At 51.5% G+C, this 19,220-nt stretch overlaps 2 protein-coding genes across 2 annotated transcripts in view; one reads left to right on the plus strand and one right to left on the minus strand.

The window, feature by feature from the left end:
- PRCC (papillary renal cell carcinoma (translocation-associated)) overlaps positions 1–5,391 on the plus strand; it is a 24,353-nt gene extending 18,962 nt beyond the window's left edge. Inside the window, exons 5-7 of the mRNA XM_004693857.2 lie at positions 1,225–1,368; positions 3,574–3,639; positions 4,951–5,391. Coding sequence (XP_004693914.1) covers positions 1,225–1,368; positions 3,574–3,639; positions 4,951–5,037 — 297 coding nt within the window. The 3' untranslated portion in view covers positions 5,038–5,391. The remainder of the gene's footprint in view (positions 1–1,224; positions 1,369–3,573; positions 3,640–4,950) is intronic.
- A 5,026-nt stretch (positions 5,392–10,417) lies between these two features.
- Positions 10,418–18,218, minus strand: SH2D2A (SH2 domain containing 2A). The gene is given in 9 exon segments (XM_004693655.1): positions 10,418–10,457; positions 10,459–10,565; positions 12,112–12,438; positions 12,725–12,874; positions 15,493–15,661; positions 15,871–15,960; positions 16,528–16,712; positions 17,418–17,578; positions 18,185–18,218. Coding segments are annotated over 9 exon segments (1,263 nt in total).
- Positions 18,219–19,220: the final 1,002 nt, after the last annotated feature.

Raw genomic sequence — 19,220 nt, forward strand, 5'->3', positions numbered from 1 at the left:
GGATTGAACTTGTGCTGCAGTGGCTGTGGCTAGTGCAAGCGCCTAAGGACCCGTCTGCTTCTGTCTCTTTGACTAGAATCTGATTACGTGAGCATATCTAGTTGTATGGACACCTATGAAAGGAGTTTCCTGGTCTGGTGGGCAGATGCCTAGTCAGAATTTTGGGTTCATTTATACAAAAGGAGAGGGGCAGGTGGATTCAGAGAAGAACTGGTAGCCACACTGAAGAACCTTTTGTTTCACATCACAGTGTTCCTGCTGTTGAGCTTCCCAACCTCGGCATGGGGGACAGGAGGTGGGGTGGGGGGGACAGCGGGGAACCTATGCCCTGCAGCCACCAGGCCACATTCAGGATATCAAGTATCAATCCATCTGTAGGGAGTTCAGGTGGAGGTGGAGGAGGTGGAGAAACAGGAGTGCTACCACTTGGCATGCAGGTTCTTGTGAGAAATAGTTCTTCCCTACTTAGCTTTTCACAGAGAGACTCCATCCCTCTGCACTCCTCTGCCTGTGGTTACTATTGTCCAACCACTCGACTTTCCTTGTCTCTCGACAAGTCTGATAGTTAGAATCTTTTTATCGTAAGCTTGGGTGGCAGAAGGAGCTCACCTAGGGTAAAAATCGGAGGCTCCATAATGTGCAGATCAGGACCTGGGTCCTGTGAAGTTCTCTGTGGCTGTTAATTGGATTTCTCTACACCCATACTCCTAGGCACACCTGGCTGCTTGTGTGATCTGCATCTTTTGTAAGGAGGAGGGGAGAGGCTGTTGGTCTGGGAAATTTGCCAGAGCGCTCTTTGTGAGGCTCCCTCTCTGATAGCTGGTGTGGGGTCTGCTGAGTGGGTGATACTGGAACAAGGAGGAACAGAAATGTAAGAAATGGGTATTTAGAGAGGTCTTAGATTTTTTTATCCTGAATTCTTAATTTGAAAGCTGTATGTGCTCCTACAGGCAGCTACATTTATGTGTGCATGTGAACACAGATGCATGCATGCGGTGACTCTGTACTCACTCATGTTTGGGGATGCTGCTCAGCTTCCCTCCCTGGTGCAGGAGAACTGGACCAGCCGCTTCCAAGGGTGCTTGGTGTCTGTCAGGGTGAAGACACACACCACATGGGGATGGGAGTTGGGGGGGTTGGGAGCCACAAAACCATTTCTCGGTCCCTGGATCCTAGCACATCTGATTTCTACCAGATACCCCACTTGTATTTTTTCTTTTCCAGTTTAAGCGACTACAGGGCAAGAGGAATCGAGGGCGGGAGGAAATCAACTTTGTGGAGATCAAAGGTGATGACCAACTCAGTGGGGCCCAGCAGTGGATGACCAAGTCATTAACCGAAGAGAAAACCATGAAGTCATTCAGCAAAGTAAGCGGGAAAGGCGCCTTCTTGGCAAGCCTCGAGGCAGATCTGTTTCCTCTTCCCATCCCACCCCACTCTCTGTGACTGACATAGACCTAGAGCAGGTGCCGATGCACCAAGCCTTATAGATACAGCTCCTGTCTTCCAGAATTTTGCAGCACTGTGCTTCCATCTGCATGGTGGAGTCAGTTGCTGAGATGAACGCTTGGAGCAGTTTCCTGCCCAGCACTTGGGAAGATCACCGATAACATGGTGATTCCTTCCCTGGCCTCACAGAATCCCTACAGTCATCTCCTGGTCTTCAGTTGAGCGGGGAGCTGGCACAACACATCTGTGAGGTGTGGGCCCAAGCACCTCCGAAATCCTGGGGTCCCTAGGTTCTGTGTGTGCAGACCTGTCTCCTTTTTCTCCTTTATTGTAGCCAGTTGTGGTCTTTTCAAATGTTTTGCACCTCACATGCCCACACGACCTCCTACCTTCTCTGTGCTGTTCTCTTCAGTCAGTATGATGAACACCTCTTCACCTAGTAGCTGAGTACAGCAAATGTGGACATTTATGAGCCTGCTTCAGGGGCAAAATGTGGGGAAGCCCTGGATTCGAGCCCAGCATCAGCAAGGCCAAGGTTGGGCATTTTATTCCCTTCTCCCCACCATTTTCTTTGCTTTGTTCTGTGGCCGCAGATGGCCAGCTGAGCTCCAGCCGTTTGTTTTAACTGAATGCTGGCAGCCATACAGAACAGAGCACAGGATTGTGGTTAGATCAGCATAGATCCATCACTGTTTACTGGAAAAACCACTTAGGAGAGCATGCTCCACCACTGTGGGTCGGAGGCGTCATCACACAGTAATAGCTACTGCTGTCGGTGCTCACGTGGAGGGGAATGGAGCTGGGTTCTTTGTGTTTGTGTCTTTAACTGCCACTTAAGTGACATTAATAGCAATGAGGAATCGGGCTTGCTGTTTTCCCATCTCCAAGTTTTCTTTGCATTATTTCATTGTATCGAACTAGATTGTTTAGAAAAGAAGAGAAAGACTTGGTTCTTGACCCTCAGGAGTTCATTGAAGCTGGGAAAAAGAACTTGAAGGACAGTTGAATGTAAATGATTATGGTGCAAATTGATTGCATAAGTGCTGAGGAGATTCTGGAGAGGAGTTTGGGAGTTGGGTGGGGCTGATGAGGGAGCTTCTAGTTTGAGATGACACTGGCAGAGTACAGAAAACCACAGGATGAAAGCTCAAACCAACATAGACTTTTGACAGTAAATCATTTGCATCAAAATTTGGTTAGGGGTTCAGCGCAGTTACTGGCGGAGGCTAGAAGATTAGAGAGATGGAGTGAAAATTGTAATTCCAGGGAAACTGTTGGCATTTACTAGAATGAGGCGGGAGGAGGGGTTTCAGCTGAAGGTGATTGATGGTAGAAGGCTGGGTGAGCAGCAGGGAGGAGGCAGGCTGGACATCTGGCCTTATGAGGGACAGGGGACAGGGATGAAGAGGGCTGGAGGGGTTGTGGGAGGGTCTGGAGCGAAGGTGAGTAACCTGTGCCCAGGCACTGAAGCCATGTCAGACCAACTGCAGGCAATAGAAGCGGTATCCAGTGTCCACTGTGGGCCAAGCCCCATGCTTGGTGCTGGGTGGAGTGGGATTACCAAAGAGACAGAAGGCATTCCTGACCTCAAAATATTTCCAGTCTAATGGGGATATTAGCGGTCTATTTCAGGCCAGTCTGAGCTTGGCTTTTTCACATAATGGCTTTAATAAAAATAACTTTCGTGAATACACAGTAGTCTCCCCTTATCTGAGGTTTCCGAACTTTCAGTTACCCGTAGTCAGCCGCTGTCTAAAGTATTATCTTATTAATTACTTTATAATTTACTTTATAGTAACTAATTACTTTATAATTATTTTATAGTTAAGTAGTGATTTATTATTAACTACTGTTGTTCATTCTTACTGTGATCTATAAATGAAACTATCATAAGTAGTTGTGTTTAGGAAAGAACATAGTATATGTAGAACTATGGAACTGACTGTTTCAGCATCCACTTGGGGACCTGGAGCACAGCCCCAGGAAGGACTACCATGTACATTACAGTGGCCCAGGCTCGCGTTTTCCTCCAGGATTTGGGCTGTTGCTCAGTTCCTAACCTGGTAACATATGGGCTCATGAGAAACTTTTGCTGGGGATTAATTGTGTTTTTTCCCCTTACAGAAGAAAGGTGAACAGCCAACAGGCCAGCAGCGGCGTAAACACCAGATCACGTATCTGATCCATCAGGTGAGAGAGCTGGAGGGCCCATCCCTGGGAAGTGAAGGCTGAGACCCCATAGAAGCCCAGGAGGCAGGCACCAGCTTCCTGCAGGCCTCCTCCCGGGTTCTCCACGTGGCCGCTAGGGGGGGCAGTGCTCTTCAGAAAGATCCCACTTTACCTTTCCAGATAAGACTCAAGTATAGGTGCTTAAAATAAGTGAAAATTCAGGTATGAAAAACATAAATGTAAGAGGAGAGTGGGTCTTTTAAGTAATTTATTAATAATAATAAAGGATAACATTAAAAAATAACTTGTCAGTAATTCAAAGAAGTAAAGAAAAAATTAGTGCACCAACTTTAACAAATACCATCTGATGAGGAGGTTAGTTTTGTGACCTCTATTTCTGTGGAGACAAAATAACCCAAAAATGTCTTTTGGAATTAGAATATGCCATGGTATTTATTTGATAGGACCTGGCAGCTTTCAAATACTCAACCAATGTCATTTTGAGTCCTGCTGCACTGCCTGTGGTCAGAGGTAGACAGGAATACTCATTCCTGGCCCTTTCCCTGGAGGAGCACATGCTCGGTGGTGGCATCTGGCTTCTGTTGTTCGTTTCATAGTTCACCTTCCTTTCCAGGAACTCGTTAGTACTTTAACCCTAGAGCTTGTGATATGTAGGTAAAGTGAAAGGGTAAGGTCTTTTTTTTTTTTTTAAGCCCAGCTTCTTAGCTCCTTCCCCTTATTCCCAGTGTGTGGGGGTGGGGTGGAGGAGCCCCTTTTCCAGGGGGTGCTTGCACATTGTCAGAATGCAGTCTGCAGCCAGAAGCTGCAGGCAGCAAAGAGAAGGGATCATTATTCTGGGATCTCCCAGTCAGCTTTTCACAGCTTCAACTTGTACTTGAAAGTGGTGTGAGTTTCTAGAAATCACACCATACACTGTATTCAGCACAAAAGCAGAACTGCACCACAGACCAAGATGGTGTTGCTGTGACCTGCTTTCACCTGTCTGGCTCTCTCAGACCTCCACTCCTACTGGCCAGGTGTCTGAGGCAGCTGAATATCTTCCTTTCAGATGCCAACTTTTAGTTCTCATTTTTCCCATTTCTCATGTGAAAATTCCAATTTTAATTCTAGTAGAGGAGGGACCAGGATTCTTGAGTCTTTTTTTCTGTTTAAGTGTTGTATCTCCTTAAAGATGACTTTTTTTCCTTTGCTTGGCCAGCGTCTTCTGTAACTGTTAGGATGAGAGAGAGGTTTTAAGTTGGGAAGCTACACAGTCAAGGTAAAGATAGCTCTCACCCAGTTTGACTTGCTGCTGCTCCCTTTCCTGCCCAGGCTAAGGAGCGGGAGCTGGAACTGAAGAACACCTGGTCAGAGAACAAGCTCAGCCGCCGGCAGACCCAAGCCAAATACGGATTCTAGGCTCTGGAACTGAGTGCGCCCAGGATCTCCTGCAGCCTGGCTGGCTGCTCCCCAGCTTCATTGCTGGGGCCCCAGCTGCTCCAAGACTAAGATGTCTTTTCCCTGAGGACCCAGCCCTCGCCTATGCGAGAATGAACATGTTTGATAGATTTTTCTTAACAAATGTTAGAAAATTCAGCTTCTTTCTGTCTTGGAGCTGGCAAAGACTGGAGTGATGCCTCAGAAGGGGCTCAGAGTTCTTGGAGGGGAGTTCTGCTCCCCGTTGGGGGTGATGAGATATTGAACCCTTGTCTTTTTTTTTTTTTTTTTAAACCAGGGATGTCTGTTGAAATAAAACAGTCAGTCTGACAGACACTGCTTCCTTTCCTACTTTTTAGTGTTGTCTCCTTGGTCCGTTCTGGACCCTTCTCATTCATTATCCTGTCCCTTGTATAAGGCTCCCTCCAAACCATTGTGAGCTGCCTCAGTGATCGCTTTCTTTTTTTTCTATCTTACCCATCTCCTACCCTGGGTTCCTGGCCATTGAAGACCCTTGGAATTGTATGGGAATAAGGCCTGTGAGCCCAAATATAGAAAGTCACACTGCTCTTAGGTGTCTTTATGACTAGTGAATGTAAAGGTTCTTTCTGTGATCTGAGAGTTGTTAGACCTAAAATTTTTTGCCCAGCAGGAGGTAAAAGTGATACATCCCTGAAGGGGGTTATAATGTGTTACTACTATCATTAATTTATACCATAGTCATTGACCTGGACTGATTTGACATAGAGCCTAGGGGCTGGACAGATCTTTTTGGAGACTTACCATTTTGCTTTGGATAGGTGGGTGGTTGGGGAGGGAACGGGCATGGACCTTAGACTTCATTTAGCTGTAGGGCACTGTGATGGCCACAAATGTCAGGGTAGAGGCAGGATTCCTTCACAGCAAAGCTCACAGAGATGGAAGGCAGCTCGCTTGGGTCGTGAGAGCGTGTGAGGCCTACTACAACCACTACTGAGCCGTGTTGCTGGGAGGGGTCTTTTTGGGAGGGTGCCAGGACTCCAGAAGGATGAAACTGCAGCGGCTTCCTCAGCAGGGGAGCGTTGAAACTCCAAGAAGAAAGTCCTTGAGTGCAGGGTGAGGGGCTCTGACTGACAGATGCCCAACTCCAGGGAGCCACTGGGAGGAGCTGGTGTTTGATGGTGACAGGAAAGTCAAGTGCAGAGGGCAAGAATGGAGAGGTGTGTGGTGGGGACTTGGGCGACAGAGTAAAGGCCGAAGTGAGGAATCACCGTGCTGCTGGTTTTGTGCACTGGGTAAGTTGAAGAGTCTGTTTCTCATTAAGTACAGAGGAGGGTTTCATCACTTACAGGAAAACCACCCGCTTATCTGAAATCTGACCTACTTCGGATTGGAGCCAGACAGGGCTCCTACATCCCACAGGGACACTGGGCTGTGTTGTCCAAACCGGAGCATCCAGCCAGCATCAGCGTCCCTCACCACCTCCACCCTCCATGGGGCCCTGAGGGTCAGGCCTGAGATGGCCCCTCTCCAGGTTCTTAAGTAGTGAGGTGAGCTAAGGAGGGCCCCCTCGCCAAATTAGACCCCAAGTCGAGTGCTGGCTTTCCTGCACCCCGTATGACAGATGCAGCCCTGCCTTCCACAGTCTCCACACTCCTTGATTCAATGCTTGAGTGTTGTTTCAGGGGCTGTGTCATGATGGAGCTAGAAGTGCCCCTGGTTGGGAGGCAGGACACTGGCAGAGTGAGACCTAGCGTCACCTGGGAACAGAGGGAGTTAGGCCAGACACTTCTGATACCTCTTACCCTCTTTGTTAATTCTTACAAGTAGTCCTAGCCACTTTTTTTAAAGTCACCTATTAGTCCTATGAAAGCCAACATTTCATTTGGTTTTTGGAGTTTTCTGGATACCAGGAGAGAGAATGATTAGAAATGGGCAGATTTTATTTTATTTTTAAGTCCTGGTAGGAAAGACAAACAGTAATGAGGAGGAGGAGGAATAAGGAATGTTACTTGTCTAAAATTGCCATGGTAGTCATTCCAAGGGGTGGACTAAGGGGTGAAGGTCTTGGTCAGAATTACCCCAAATAGCCCCAGAAGTGGAGGGGACAAAGCTGGGTGTGTGGCATTTTGCGGACCAGGAGAGCAGAGCCACAGATCAGAGTTAGAAACTGAGCCGATGTGCCAGTGCTGTCACCGTTCCTACCCCAGAGCCACCAGCCCTGAGGGGGCTGGGCCTGCTGTCCCAGAAGCCACACCTGTTGAGGGAATGCTGCATTACTGGGGGGCCCAGCGAAGTGGCAGGAGGCTGGGATGCTCTGTGGCGCCCATCCTCTCTCCTTCACTCCTCCCTTGGCTTAGCTTGCTTTCAGGTGGGGACTGGGAGCTAGGATGGGGCCTTTGCAGGGACCGGCCACAGTCCTCCTGAACAGGTAAGGTACCTGTGCTATGGGACTGGACAGCTGAGATTACGGAGGTCATCGTTTCTTGGCCGACCTCCCTGAACAGGGTCCCAAAGCACTTTACTGCTGTTTGCCCAAGGAACAGACAGACAGGGGCAACTTAAGGGAAACAGAGCAGGAATGAAACTCGGGGAGCAGGGCTGGCCAGGGTGCTGAAGGACAGCACAGGAAGAAGTGGGGCCTGGCCCTCTGCAGACTCTGCCAGGGCAGAAGGATGCTGGGTCCTGCCCTGAGCGGTCGTAGTGGTTGTGATCTGGCTAGTGCACACACTTGACCCAGCTCCTTCGCCCTGGGGTGGTGAGGAGGCTCCACCCCAGCTTTCATGGCTGGGCCTCAGGAGCTTGGTATGTATAGTGGGCCCTGGGTTAGCATGACGAGATCTGTCCAGAGCAGAGTAGCAAAGCCCTCATCTTGCTACCTCCTCCTCGAGGCCAGTTTATTTGAGCCAAAAATTCAGTGGGGAGGATGAAGTGCCTTCTCACCCCAGCAGTCCTGTCTGCCAAGCCCTTCGATGGCAAAAGGAGGCATTATCTCCATTTCCAAAGAATGTGGGGAACTGTGGAGCAGAAAAAAGTCTTATCTGTGGAAAGCTCACAGCATGGGAGGTTACCCAGAACTCTTGGTTCAGGTTACCATAGGTTCTCCGACCACCCTAGCTGCGTGGTGCCCATGGGGAGAGGCCAATCTAGGAGGCTTTGCTCCTTCGGAAGTGCCAAGAGGTGACTCGGCACTGCCACCCTCTCAGCTCCAGCCCATCCTATTATGTCCAAGGTCTTAGGCAATCTTCTCAATTTCCAGAGCTTGATTTCCAGCTTTTACTATACAGTCAGCCTCTCCTCTCTTTGCCTCCTGCCTTCCACAAGGAGTCAGCCCCGCCCGAGGTGACACCCCAAGTCTAATCTGAGATCTTTCAGTCTCCTCCCCGATTTTGGGAAAACTATATGCCCCCTCCACACCCTCCTGTCTCCCCATCTCAAGCCGGCTCAGCAGAACTTACATACAGACAGAAGGAAGCAGAACCCCAACTTTGTTGACTCAGCAACCATATTCCTCCATAAGCTGATTAGCACCGGAGTGGAAAGTGGGGGGGAAGCAGCACCCGCCAGCCACAGGAGCTGGTGCGCTGGGCTGTGGGTGCTGTGGTGGCAGCACCTGTCCCAGGGACATGGCTATGGGAGACTGAGGGATCTCTGTGCCTCAGGTAAGTGCAGGACCGCATGGCAGGAAGAGGGGCCCAGATGGGCACCCATCATCTGGACTAGACTTGGAGAAATAGTGTGAGAGCAGACTGCATGGGTGGGCTGCTGCTCTGCTGGCCTGAGTGGTTTCTGTCCGTGTTGGCTTCAAGCCCTTTGGGTTGCCCATGGGCAGACAGCCCAGCTCTAAGGAGCCCCTGGAATAAGAAAAAAGAGATCCAGGGCACATTCTTCCAGGTGGCGGAAGCTGGGAAAGTGGAGCTTTGCACTAAGCAGGAGGCTGGGCCTGAGGAGGGTCTGGACAGAGGAGAGAAAGCCTCACCAGCGGCACAGGGGAGGGAATGACCGAGGTAAAGGCCTAAGCCCAACTCCTACGCTGCTGGACGAGGCCTAAGCCCTAGTCCAAGACTAGGAAGACACAGAGAGCCCTGGAGCCATGGCTGGAGGTGGGACTTGGGGGGAAGGTGGGCTAACAACACACCAAGGCCCACAGCCCTATGCTTGGTGGAGGGGTCAGGGAAGGAGGTGCGAGGCTGCCCCTCAGCCATCGCCTCTCCTGGTATCCTCCAGGTGGCATAGTCACCCTCTGCTCCTAGCTACCTGCCCAGCCCAGCCCAGCCCAGCTAGGGAAGAGATACTCTGCAGAGAGAGGTCTGGTGTCTTTTGACCCCCAGCCCACAGTTCTGAGGCCCTTGTCCAAGTGTCTCTTAACACCAGACCCTTCTACCCCTGCTGCAAAGGCAGTTCAGCCACTCACCTTCCACAACATGAGAGTCAGAGACAGAAACAGGAGTCTGGAGGGCTTGGATCCCTTCGGGGGGAGGTGGTTGGCAGTGATTTATTAGCCAGGCAAGAGTCAACAAACAAGTTCTAACATCTGTTCTCGCCAAACCATTCCTCAAACAACAGCAGCATTGGAATAGGGCCCAGTCTCAGAGGCTCACAGGGCCAAGGAAATTAGACTCCAGGAGGAGAAACCTAGGCAGCAAGAGGCAATGGGGCCCGTAGCCCACTTTCCTTAGAGGATCACCAAGCACTGAGCTATTAGAATTTGGGGGTTCTATGGAGGGGCCCAGTGGTATGTCTCTAAGATGACTGTGTATTCCACAATTGCTTCTCAGACCTCCAGGTTTCTTCTCAAGGACCCAGACCTGTTGGGGGAGGGAGCTAAGCTGGAATGCACAGGTGTGAACCAGTACCCTCGTGGTGGAATTCTGGGTTTCCTCTTACTGAGGAAATCTGTATTTCCTGTGGAGAAGAGTTAGGGATGTGGGGTGAGGAACAGAAACCTGAGTGGGGAAACCAGGAAGCCTGGCTTTTAGTCCTTGACCTTGGCCAAGTTATGATCCTGCTCTGGCTTTGTTTCCTTATCTTCACAGCCAGGAGTTGGGCTTGATCTGTAAGGGCAATGAGAGGCCCTCTGCCTCCCTTCCTCCCTCACCCTCGGCAGACATCACTAATCAATCATGGTGCTCCTTTCTGCTGAGTTCAGATTTGACCTTAACATCCTTTCAGTGCAGCACTCTAGGCAGCCACGAGCAATGGATTGGAGTTGGCATGCAAGGTGACATCTTTTTGCCATCTTCGCAATAGATGATGGCTAAGGTCCTTTCCAGCTTTGATCACCTATGGTTTGTTCCGTCCACATTTCCTGAGAAGGGCGCCGGGTGTGTGTGAAGGTCTCTAGACCTGATGTTCCAGGTCCTCCCCAGCTCTGACTCACCAGCTACTGAGGAGGTCCCAGGTGGAGCCACACCTGACCTCTGAAGCACCAGTTTAGAAAGGTTGTGAGGCAGGGTGTGCCCCCAGTGGGGCAGGGGAGGGCCTTGTCCAGCCACAGAATTCTCAGAATGCAGTTTCTGGTCACCTGGATTCTGCAGAGAGAAGGACAATCTTAGGTCACACCCCCTGCTTCTTAGATCTGCCTGCAGCTTCAAGGGCTAAGACATCTGGTTTTAATAGACACTGGTTTGCAGAGAGGAGGTCTAAACCCCTCTCATTCATTCATTCATTCATTCATTCATTCATTCATTCAACAAACACAGTACCTATTCTGTGCCAGGCACTGTGCAGGGTGTTCTGGAAACAGATGAATAAATCCTAGTCCCTGCTCTCAGGGATTTCACACTGTACTGGGGTAAGGGGGCACAAGTGTCCCAGGGATTCAGTGGCCTGGCAGGTGTGTACAAGGCATGATGGATGACCTCTGTGGTCAGGGCAGGGAAGTTCTTCCAGAGAAAGCAAGTTGGTTTTCTTGAATGATGAGAGATATCTGCTGCTAGACAGTGGGAGGGTGAACCTGGAGGAAGTGGTAATAGGCAGAGGGATGGGCATGTGCAAACCCTAGGAAGCTCAAAACCACCAGATGTGTCTGGAGAAATGTGACTAGCTCTGGATGGGAACAGCCACTACCCTCTCCAAGTATGGAGGGTCTCATGGGCCAGGCAGCCATTTTAGAAAGACCATTCTGCTTTCCTTAGAGCAGAGTGGATCAGAAATAGCAAGATTGGTGGTTAGGAAACCAGTTAAGAAGCTCTTAGAAGAATCCTGATGAGAAATGATGGGGGCTGAAACTGGGGAAAAGAAAAATATATTTAGGAAGAGATCCAGCAGAAACTAGAGGCTTATGGAAGAGTGGGGGTAAAGAGGGGGAACTGGTGAGGGGGCCCTAGGATGCTGGCTTGGGTGCTTGGGGACTTATCACTCCATACAGGGAACAGGGAGAGAAGAGTTTGCTGGGGAAGGGTGAGAGCCAGGGCCCGGGAGTGAGGGGTGCTGCATCAGCAGGGAGGCTGTTAGGGAAGCAGAGGAGCAGGGGGAGGGAGTGCCTAACACTTCCCATGACACAAGATACAGACCTGAACAGACCTAGGAGAACTGGGGAGGCGGGTTTGGGAGGGGGAAAGCAGAGGGCCTGGAGGGAGGGGATTGCGGCTCCTTCCTGGAGCTCATCAGAGGTGACCTGAAGAAAACTAAGTGCTCTACTTCAAGATGGCAGGGCCTTCGAAGGCCATGGGAAGGAGCCAAGTCCAGACTGGGGAGAAGAGGGCAGGTAGGGCCACAATGAGGCACAGAGTGAGGTCCTTCTCGGAAGACTGAAGAGGACAAGATGGACACAGATCAGAGTACAGGCTGGGGAAGGGATCAGCTGTGGAGGCCCCTCTTGTCTGGGGCCCTATTTTCTCTGTGGAATAGGAGTGATCTGAGTAGAGGGAGTGGATATTTGACAAAAGGGAGGCAAGGGTGTCTGCCTGGGGAGAGGAGACGCTAACTCTGGGCTCCATCCCTATGTCCTTCCCATGGCAGCTCTGACCTTCATTCTGACTCAGGTATCCACTCTGATTGCCTTCTCTGCCCTCCCAAATCTGGCTTTCTGGATGTTCTTCTCGTAGTAGAACTTTGCCCTGGAATCCCATTTACCTGGCTTCCTGGGGCAGGCCTGGAGCGGCACTTCCTCAGGACCTGGTGATACGGGGTGCACAGTGAGCCCTCAGTCCCTGATGGCACCTTCACTTCCACCTCCGCGTAAATGTTGCTAGGGGCCTCTCCTGGGCTGCCCCGGCCCATGGCATAGAAAGCGATGGGTTCATCAGGCTCGTGGTAAATGGGGTTGGAGGGTTTGGGGGGTGGGGTCGGTTTAGGTCTCCGAGGAACCCGACTCGGTTTGGGAGCCGGACTTGAGTAGACTTCGGCAGGCAGCTGAGGCTTAGCGGGAATGGGAGGCTTGGGTCTGGGCGGCTGGCAGGACTAGGAGAGAAGGCAAGGCCAGGGAGGAGGGCGGTCAGGGCAACGGAGAAAGGACCTAAGAGCTGCCCCAGCCCACGCCCTCCCATAGACCACGCCCACAGACCACGCCCTCGACGAAGCCACGCCCACACGCCACGCCCGCCCGTAGGCGCCACCGTAGCGCCACGCCACCTGCTCCCCTATGGAAACGCCTGAGGACGCGCCTCAGGTCTTCTACATCCGCCCCCTCCCCTTCCCTTAGGTGCTGCCTCCTTCCCCAGTCCCTCCTACCCCTCCAGCCTTATACCTCTTTGGTCTCCTGGGTTCCCTCTTTCTGCTTTGGGGCTTCAGGCTTCTCCTTCTTGAGGACTGAGCTATATTGGGGGTGTGGCTCCTGGTTTTTGCTTATAGAGTCTGCTTCTTCAGTCTTTAGAGGAAGTCCTGTGGGCTGTGGAGTCTGCTGGGAGAGACAGAAGGCGGCGGGACTTAGCTTCAGAGGGACGGGAGGTGCGGGGGGGGGGGGGGCCCGGGGATAGGTGATCCTGGAGAACAACATATCTGGTTCAATGTGGAAGGAAGGACACAGAAACTTGACCAGGAAGAGGGAATGGAGGTGGCAAGGAGACCAGGAGTTGGGGGAGTTGCTCTAGTCACCGGCCTTATCTAGCATTAAATTTAATGTCAACTGGGAGCGAGGGCAGGGTCAGTTTCTATTTGTGTCTGTGGTTGTAAAAATGAAACGAATTATAAGTCTTAGCCTAGAAATTCTGGGTGAGAGCTCTCCCACACAGTTGGGGCTGTGTTTATTTCTGTAGGTGCCAAAGGATTCATTTATAGAGATATTTTGGGGGTAGACAGTCTTCTCCAGGAGAGCTGCACCTTATAGTGGTCAGGCTCCTTCCACAGCAGGTGTGATAGCTCAGCACTTAGCCCTAGCGTGATCAATGCGCTCCGCATGCCTGATGCTTCCTGTGGCTTAGGCCACAGGGCTTTTCTTATGCTTCTGCAGTCCACCAAGTGCTTGGCTCCATCTGGAGGTGCTTAAGCGCTGCTGGCTCTATGGATCTGAATCAGAAGGCTTTTCCCCTGCCCCAAGCTCTGCTCACTCAGAATCTTCTTTAGCAGCTCCATAGCACAGCCAAAATGCCTTGACACCTCACTCACTCCATACATCGAGGGAAACACAAGCCCTGTCCCTCCCACTGCCTAGATATCTTTGCATCCTCACACTTGCCTCCATGTCCACAGTCATACCCCAGTCAGGCCTCCTAGTTTTTCCCCTGCATCATCTTGCCTTGCTGAACCACTCTCCACTCTACAGAACCACACCCCTTCCCTCCAAACTTCCCTCCATGGCTGCCTGTTGCTCCAGGTTAAAGTCCAAAATCTAGACGGTTTGAGTGACAAGATCTTTAAGATCTGGGTCACAGAGCTTGGTCTGTCACAGCTCTGCTTTCAGCTACCTCAGCATCACACTTCTCTAAATCTTGAACCCACAGCTTGTGAATCATCACCAAATTTTCCAGACCTTCTTTAAAAGAGTTGCCCTTAAGCAATAGTCCCCACTGAGAACTGACGGCCATCAAGCACCCAGAGATGGAGCCAAGCACTGTTCTTGTCCTGCGTGTCTTTTTCAGCTAATCTGAAGGTCCTTCTGGACTTCCTGGCACTTTGCCTTGACTCATTTTCTTTGCTCAGCTTGCAAAGTATCACCTTCTCCTGGGTCTTCTTCCCTTCCCTGATGGCTCCTTCTCATTGTCTTTGTAGATTCCTCCCTTGTTTCTTCAAACTCTCAGTGCTAGAGACTTGGTATTACTGTAGCTCCCATCTACTCTCTCTCCTTCATGAAAGCTTCAGAATCAACCTGTTTTCCATATGCTGACAACTGTCCCAGACACTGAGCCTCATATTCTAGTTGCCTACTTGAGACCATGTGGCTATTGAATGTTATGTCACACAGTACACACTGAAACTGAGCTCTGGATCTCCCCTGGCCCAGACATGCTTCTTCAAGAGCTTTCCTCCTCTCATCTCAGTAACAACTCCAATTTTTCACAACTTCTCACCTAATTCTGCAAAATACCTGTCAGCTCCACCTTTAACACATACCCAGCATATCACCTCCTTACCTTTCTGCCTTTACTACCCTGGTCCAGGCTCCATCATCTCACTGAAATAGTACAGTAGCCTCCATCTGGGCCCCCTTAACCCTCCCACACTTGATAGGTAACATTCCTTACCTTGTAACTACCCAGGGCCATTTCCTTTCCATCACCTCTCTTACCTCCTCTATCTCTCCATTTAGGCCAGCTTCTTCACTGCTTTCACTCTTCTTCGAACACATCAAGCACACACCTACCTCAGGGCCTTTGTACCTGCCATTCCTTCTATGGAGAATGTTTTTTCTCTAGTGGTCTACATGGTTGTCTACTTTACTTTGAGTAGCCTAGTTTTCAAAGAGCCTTTCACTGCCACTCCAGGTAACTGCTTGACTTTTCTTCCAGTACTTATCATTTCTGGATCTATGTATTATCTGATTTTCCCCCTCTATTGTTATTGGTATTACTTATTTGGTATCTACCTTTTCCCACTAGAATGTAAGCTCCATGAAGACAAGGCATAGGGTAAGATTTATCTATTGCTACCAACATGTTCCTAGTGCCCAGATGAGTACCTGGCACACAGTCGCTACTTAGAACTTCCTCAGGGAGCACTGGCAAGTAAGCTAAATGGAATTCCACTCTGTTCTTCCTCTTCCAGCACACTCACACTTGATTCCTATTATTTGATTGTCTTGCTACTGGTACTAAGCTTTGTGAGTCTGTGGCCCATCTGTCTTGTCCATGGTTCTACTTCCCAGACCTGACAGCAACTGCTGTCACCCCAGGCCCTCCAGCCTTGGTGGGGTCAGGCTGGTGTCTCAAGGGCTTTGTGTGGGCAAAGAGTAAGGCTTTCATCCGCTGAAAGAGAGAACCCTGGTGCCTAGGTCCTGCGACCTGGGCTCAGCGTGGGGAGGGTCACCAGCCTGGGTCCCTAAGTCCGTGTGGTCAGGGTGGGGAGGGGCCGGAGGCGTACCTGGCGGGCGAGGGGCTGGGTGAGCATCTCCCCGTAGGGGCTGAGCGGGCAGGCAGTGTAGTGCCTCAGCAGGTCCTGCAGCTGCGCGTGGGCACTGTCTTCACCCAGCACCACGTGGCGTCCGTCCCCAAGCTGGGCCAGTAGGAAGTGGCGGCAGCAAGAGCGGCTCCTGGGGACGCCATTCGGGTCAGACGCTCCCTCTCTCCGACCCGGGCTACCAGCTCGAGGAGAGACTCCGCCCCACTCTCTGCAGCCCGCCTTGAGCGAAGAGCCTCGCTTGAGCGACGGATGGGTCAGAAGTGCTGCCCCTCACAATCCGCCCCCACGTGGCCCAAAGTCCCTCCTCCAAGTTGCTGGGCGAGAGGCCCCGCCCCTCACCTGTAAGTCAGCACAAAGGTCACGGCGCTTTCGCTGAATCGCACCAAGTAGCATCCCTGAGGCTTGGTCTCCAACAGCCTTTCAGCCTCCCTGGGGGTGATGGAGAAGAGTCCCATGCAGCTCTAACTCTCCCAGTCTCCACCCCTGTCTCCCTTCCTTTCCTGGGGTCCCCTCTACCCTGCCAGCTGCCCTGGCTAGAGAAGGTTGAAAATGCGCCCCCACCACCACCACTGCAGGCACTGGGTGTGGACAGAGGGCCATTCCCACATCCTTCCTGGCTTCCTCCTGGAGGCCCACAGGGTGCTTATAGATTTCAGGGGTGAACACAGAGATACCAGAGGAGTGGAACTCAGAAGTGAAAGAAGAAGAAAGAACTGCAAGAGAGGAAAGCAAAGAGAGAGCTGAAGAGGAGTGAAGGGTAGAGAGAGGAAACTGAAGACTAGATGCCTAGGAGGAGAATGGGGTCTAGAGGGGGAAAACAGGCACAGAGGAGGTGGGGTTAGACACCCTCCCCCACCCCCCAGAAGAGATGTCACAGTGAATGGCCTGGAAAACACCAGCAGTCGTACCCTGGACTTGTGGCCTTAATTTATTCCTGACAAGTGAATAAATGCCACTTGCCACTCATGGGGCCTGTTTAACTCCCCTGTGACTCACCTCCGGGTGATGAAGCCATGGAACCAGGTGGGGGCTGCCCCATGCTTCAGGAGCCATTGGGCCTGGGTCTTTTGGAACCAAGCCCGGGTCTCAGCTTGCAGGGACTGGCCTCCTTCCTTGGGCACCTCTTGAGCTTGCCCGCTGTCCTCTGGTTTAGAGGCAGCTCCCGGGTCCTGGAGAGATGCCTGGGTAGGTGAAGGTTCAAGGAAGGCAAAGAACTTAAGCTTAGTAGACCTTCTCCTGACCCTAAGCCAGCTGCCACCTTCTTATCCTCAAACCCTCCTAGGCCTGGGAAAGAATCTCCTGCCTCTCATTCCAGTTGCTTGTTTTAGGGTTTAATTGCCCAGAAAATTCTTCCCAAGGTCTAACTTAAACCACTTTCAGCTCCAGCTGTTTTGTTCTGGGGTCTCCTCTTCCGTTTCCCTTTGGCCCCGAGGGACTTTAATCAAACAACTAAGAGCTGACAAATGGTGCTTAAATAAGGGTGCGGACCTAGACAGCAGAAAGCACTCCCTAACCAGAGGGCTGAGGGAGATGCTATATTAGGGACCCCCAGAGACCAGGACAAGGTAGTAGGGTTTCCTGGGGACCCACTGGTAAGGAGGACTGAGACCTAGGCCAAGAAAGGCCATGGACAGAAATCCAGAAGCCTACTGCTGGGCCTCACTGTGCTATCTCCTGCTCTCCTGTGGATTCAGTCTGAGTTTCTCAAGGGCGGAAGAACAATGAGTGTGAATGGTCAATTTGGCAGATGAAGGAGGTACAGCCCACTTCCTTGCCCTCTCTCTGGGCCCCAGATCTTCCTGTGCTCATCCGGTTGGCCTTTGTCCACCAGTCCTCCCTCATGGAAGGGGGCAAGTAGATGAGGGAGCTGCATTGTTCCTACTCACCACAGCATGGACAACAAGCTTCCTGGGGTTGGGCTGGGCCTCTTTGGCTTTCTGGGCCTGGCATCTGGGTCCTGGAAGTATTTCCACACCTTTACAGCTCCGGGGGGTCAGGTTCACTGGCTGGAAGGTGCTGAAGGTTGGGGCAGGGACGTTTCGGCTCCCTGTGAACATGAGAGGACAGTGAACTGTTTCAGTGAGGGATGCCTTTCTGTCTCTGCTGCCCACCCCTCCCCCAGGCTCAGAGGGGCCCTGTAGCCTTCTGAGCAGGGCCTGGAGAAGAGGGACAGTCATGACTTTTAGAGTAATGCTGGAGGGACAGCAAGGGAGATTTCTCAGGAAGGAGTAATAGGCCAAGGAGGCACAGACAGGCTGGCTCACAGAGGGCTGCAGGAGAAATGGGGACGGGAGTGTCGTCGGAGTGTCGTGGCAAGTCAGCTGTCTTTCTGATGGCTGCAGGGAGACAGGTCTCTTCAGGGCAAGTCCCCCTTCTGGCCCAAAGTCCTCTGTCTGCTACTCTCATTCTCCTGCTTCTCTCTTCCTCCTTCCTAAGAACCACTCAGGGAACCCTGTCACCTTTGTCCTCAGTAGAGCGCAAGGACCTGAAGCCCCAATGAAGGAGAAGTGGGGTCTGGGCACCCTGCCCATCAGCCTTGCCAGAGCTGCGGCCCCTCATGCCAGATATATGTGGGAGCTTAGATCTGGGACAGGGGGCAGGGATGTAGGAGTCTTCATGTACCCTCCCACCCACATTCTCTAACTTCACTTACCTTGGGGGCCTATCTGGGCCAGGGGTAACTCCATGGGCGCCTAGGAAGGGAGCTCCCAGTCTGGTATAAATAGGTGCACTCCAAAGGTGAGCGCACTCAGCACCTCATATCTTCTCTTACCCCAGGCAGGAAGTGTCGCCTCACCCACAGCCCTAGCCCTGGCAGAGGGCCCACGTCATGGAAAGCCTAAGATAGTTGTCCCTCCCCCGGAAGCCAGGCAGCTAAAGGTGGCGGTGGTGGTGTGATGATGGGTGTATGGGTGTTGTGTCACTTTGTGTCTGGGTGTTGGGAGGGCCTTACTGCTTCTGACCGCCTCTCTCACACTCTTTCTCCTGCACTCCCCAGGAGGCTCTGCCCCCTCCCTCCCTCTCCTGCTCTCTCTTTCTCTCTCCCTTTTCTTTTAACAGTGGGACGGGACTCTGGTGCCAGAGATTCATACTCAGGATTATGGTCTAAGGACTTTCAAGGAGGGAAGGGAGCATAGTTGCGACAGGAAGGATGTGGGTCAGACTTCTGGAAGGACTTTTTGAGGTCATATGAAATCTGTGAAAATGAGGAGGTAAGAGGAGGGGGCCTGGCTTCATCCTCTAGCAGACAATGGAGCTGGCTAGGCAAAACCAGGCAATGCTGGAAGAAGGGAGAGAGAATCTCCCCCAGCTAAGCAGCTCATTGTAGCAGACTGTTAATGACTTCAGTGCTGAGTCTTCAGCTTGCAATGTGCTTATGCCTCCTGTAACCAGAGCACAAGGCCATTTCCCACTTTCAGTCCTCACAAAGTAGGAAGGGAAAAGGGAACATTCCCCATTTTGCAGGTAAACCGAACTCAGTTTAACTTGGTCAGGGTCTTCTAGTGTCTCAGAAGCTGGTGGCAGAGTTGGACTAGAAACTAGATCTTTCTTACTTGTTTACTATGTGAACATATTGGCAAATGCTCTGGGACACCCCTCCCCTCATCCTCACCCCCACTGCTAGCACATAAGAGACCAAAACCATTTGCCCAGGTGCACAAAGTTAATGAAGTAGCTTTGCAAAAATC

This window comes from Condylura cristata, unplaced genomic scaffold (genome assembly GCF_000260355.1).
Source record: "Condylura cristata isolate star-nosed mole 26May11 unplaced genomic scaffold, ConCri1.0 scaffold00040, whole genome shotgun sequence".
NCBI lineage: Eukaryota > Metazoa > Chordata > Mammalia > Eulipotyphla > Talpidae > Condylura > Condylura cristata.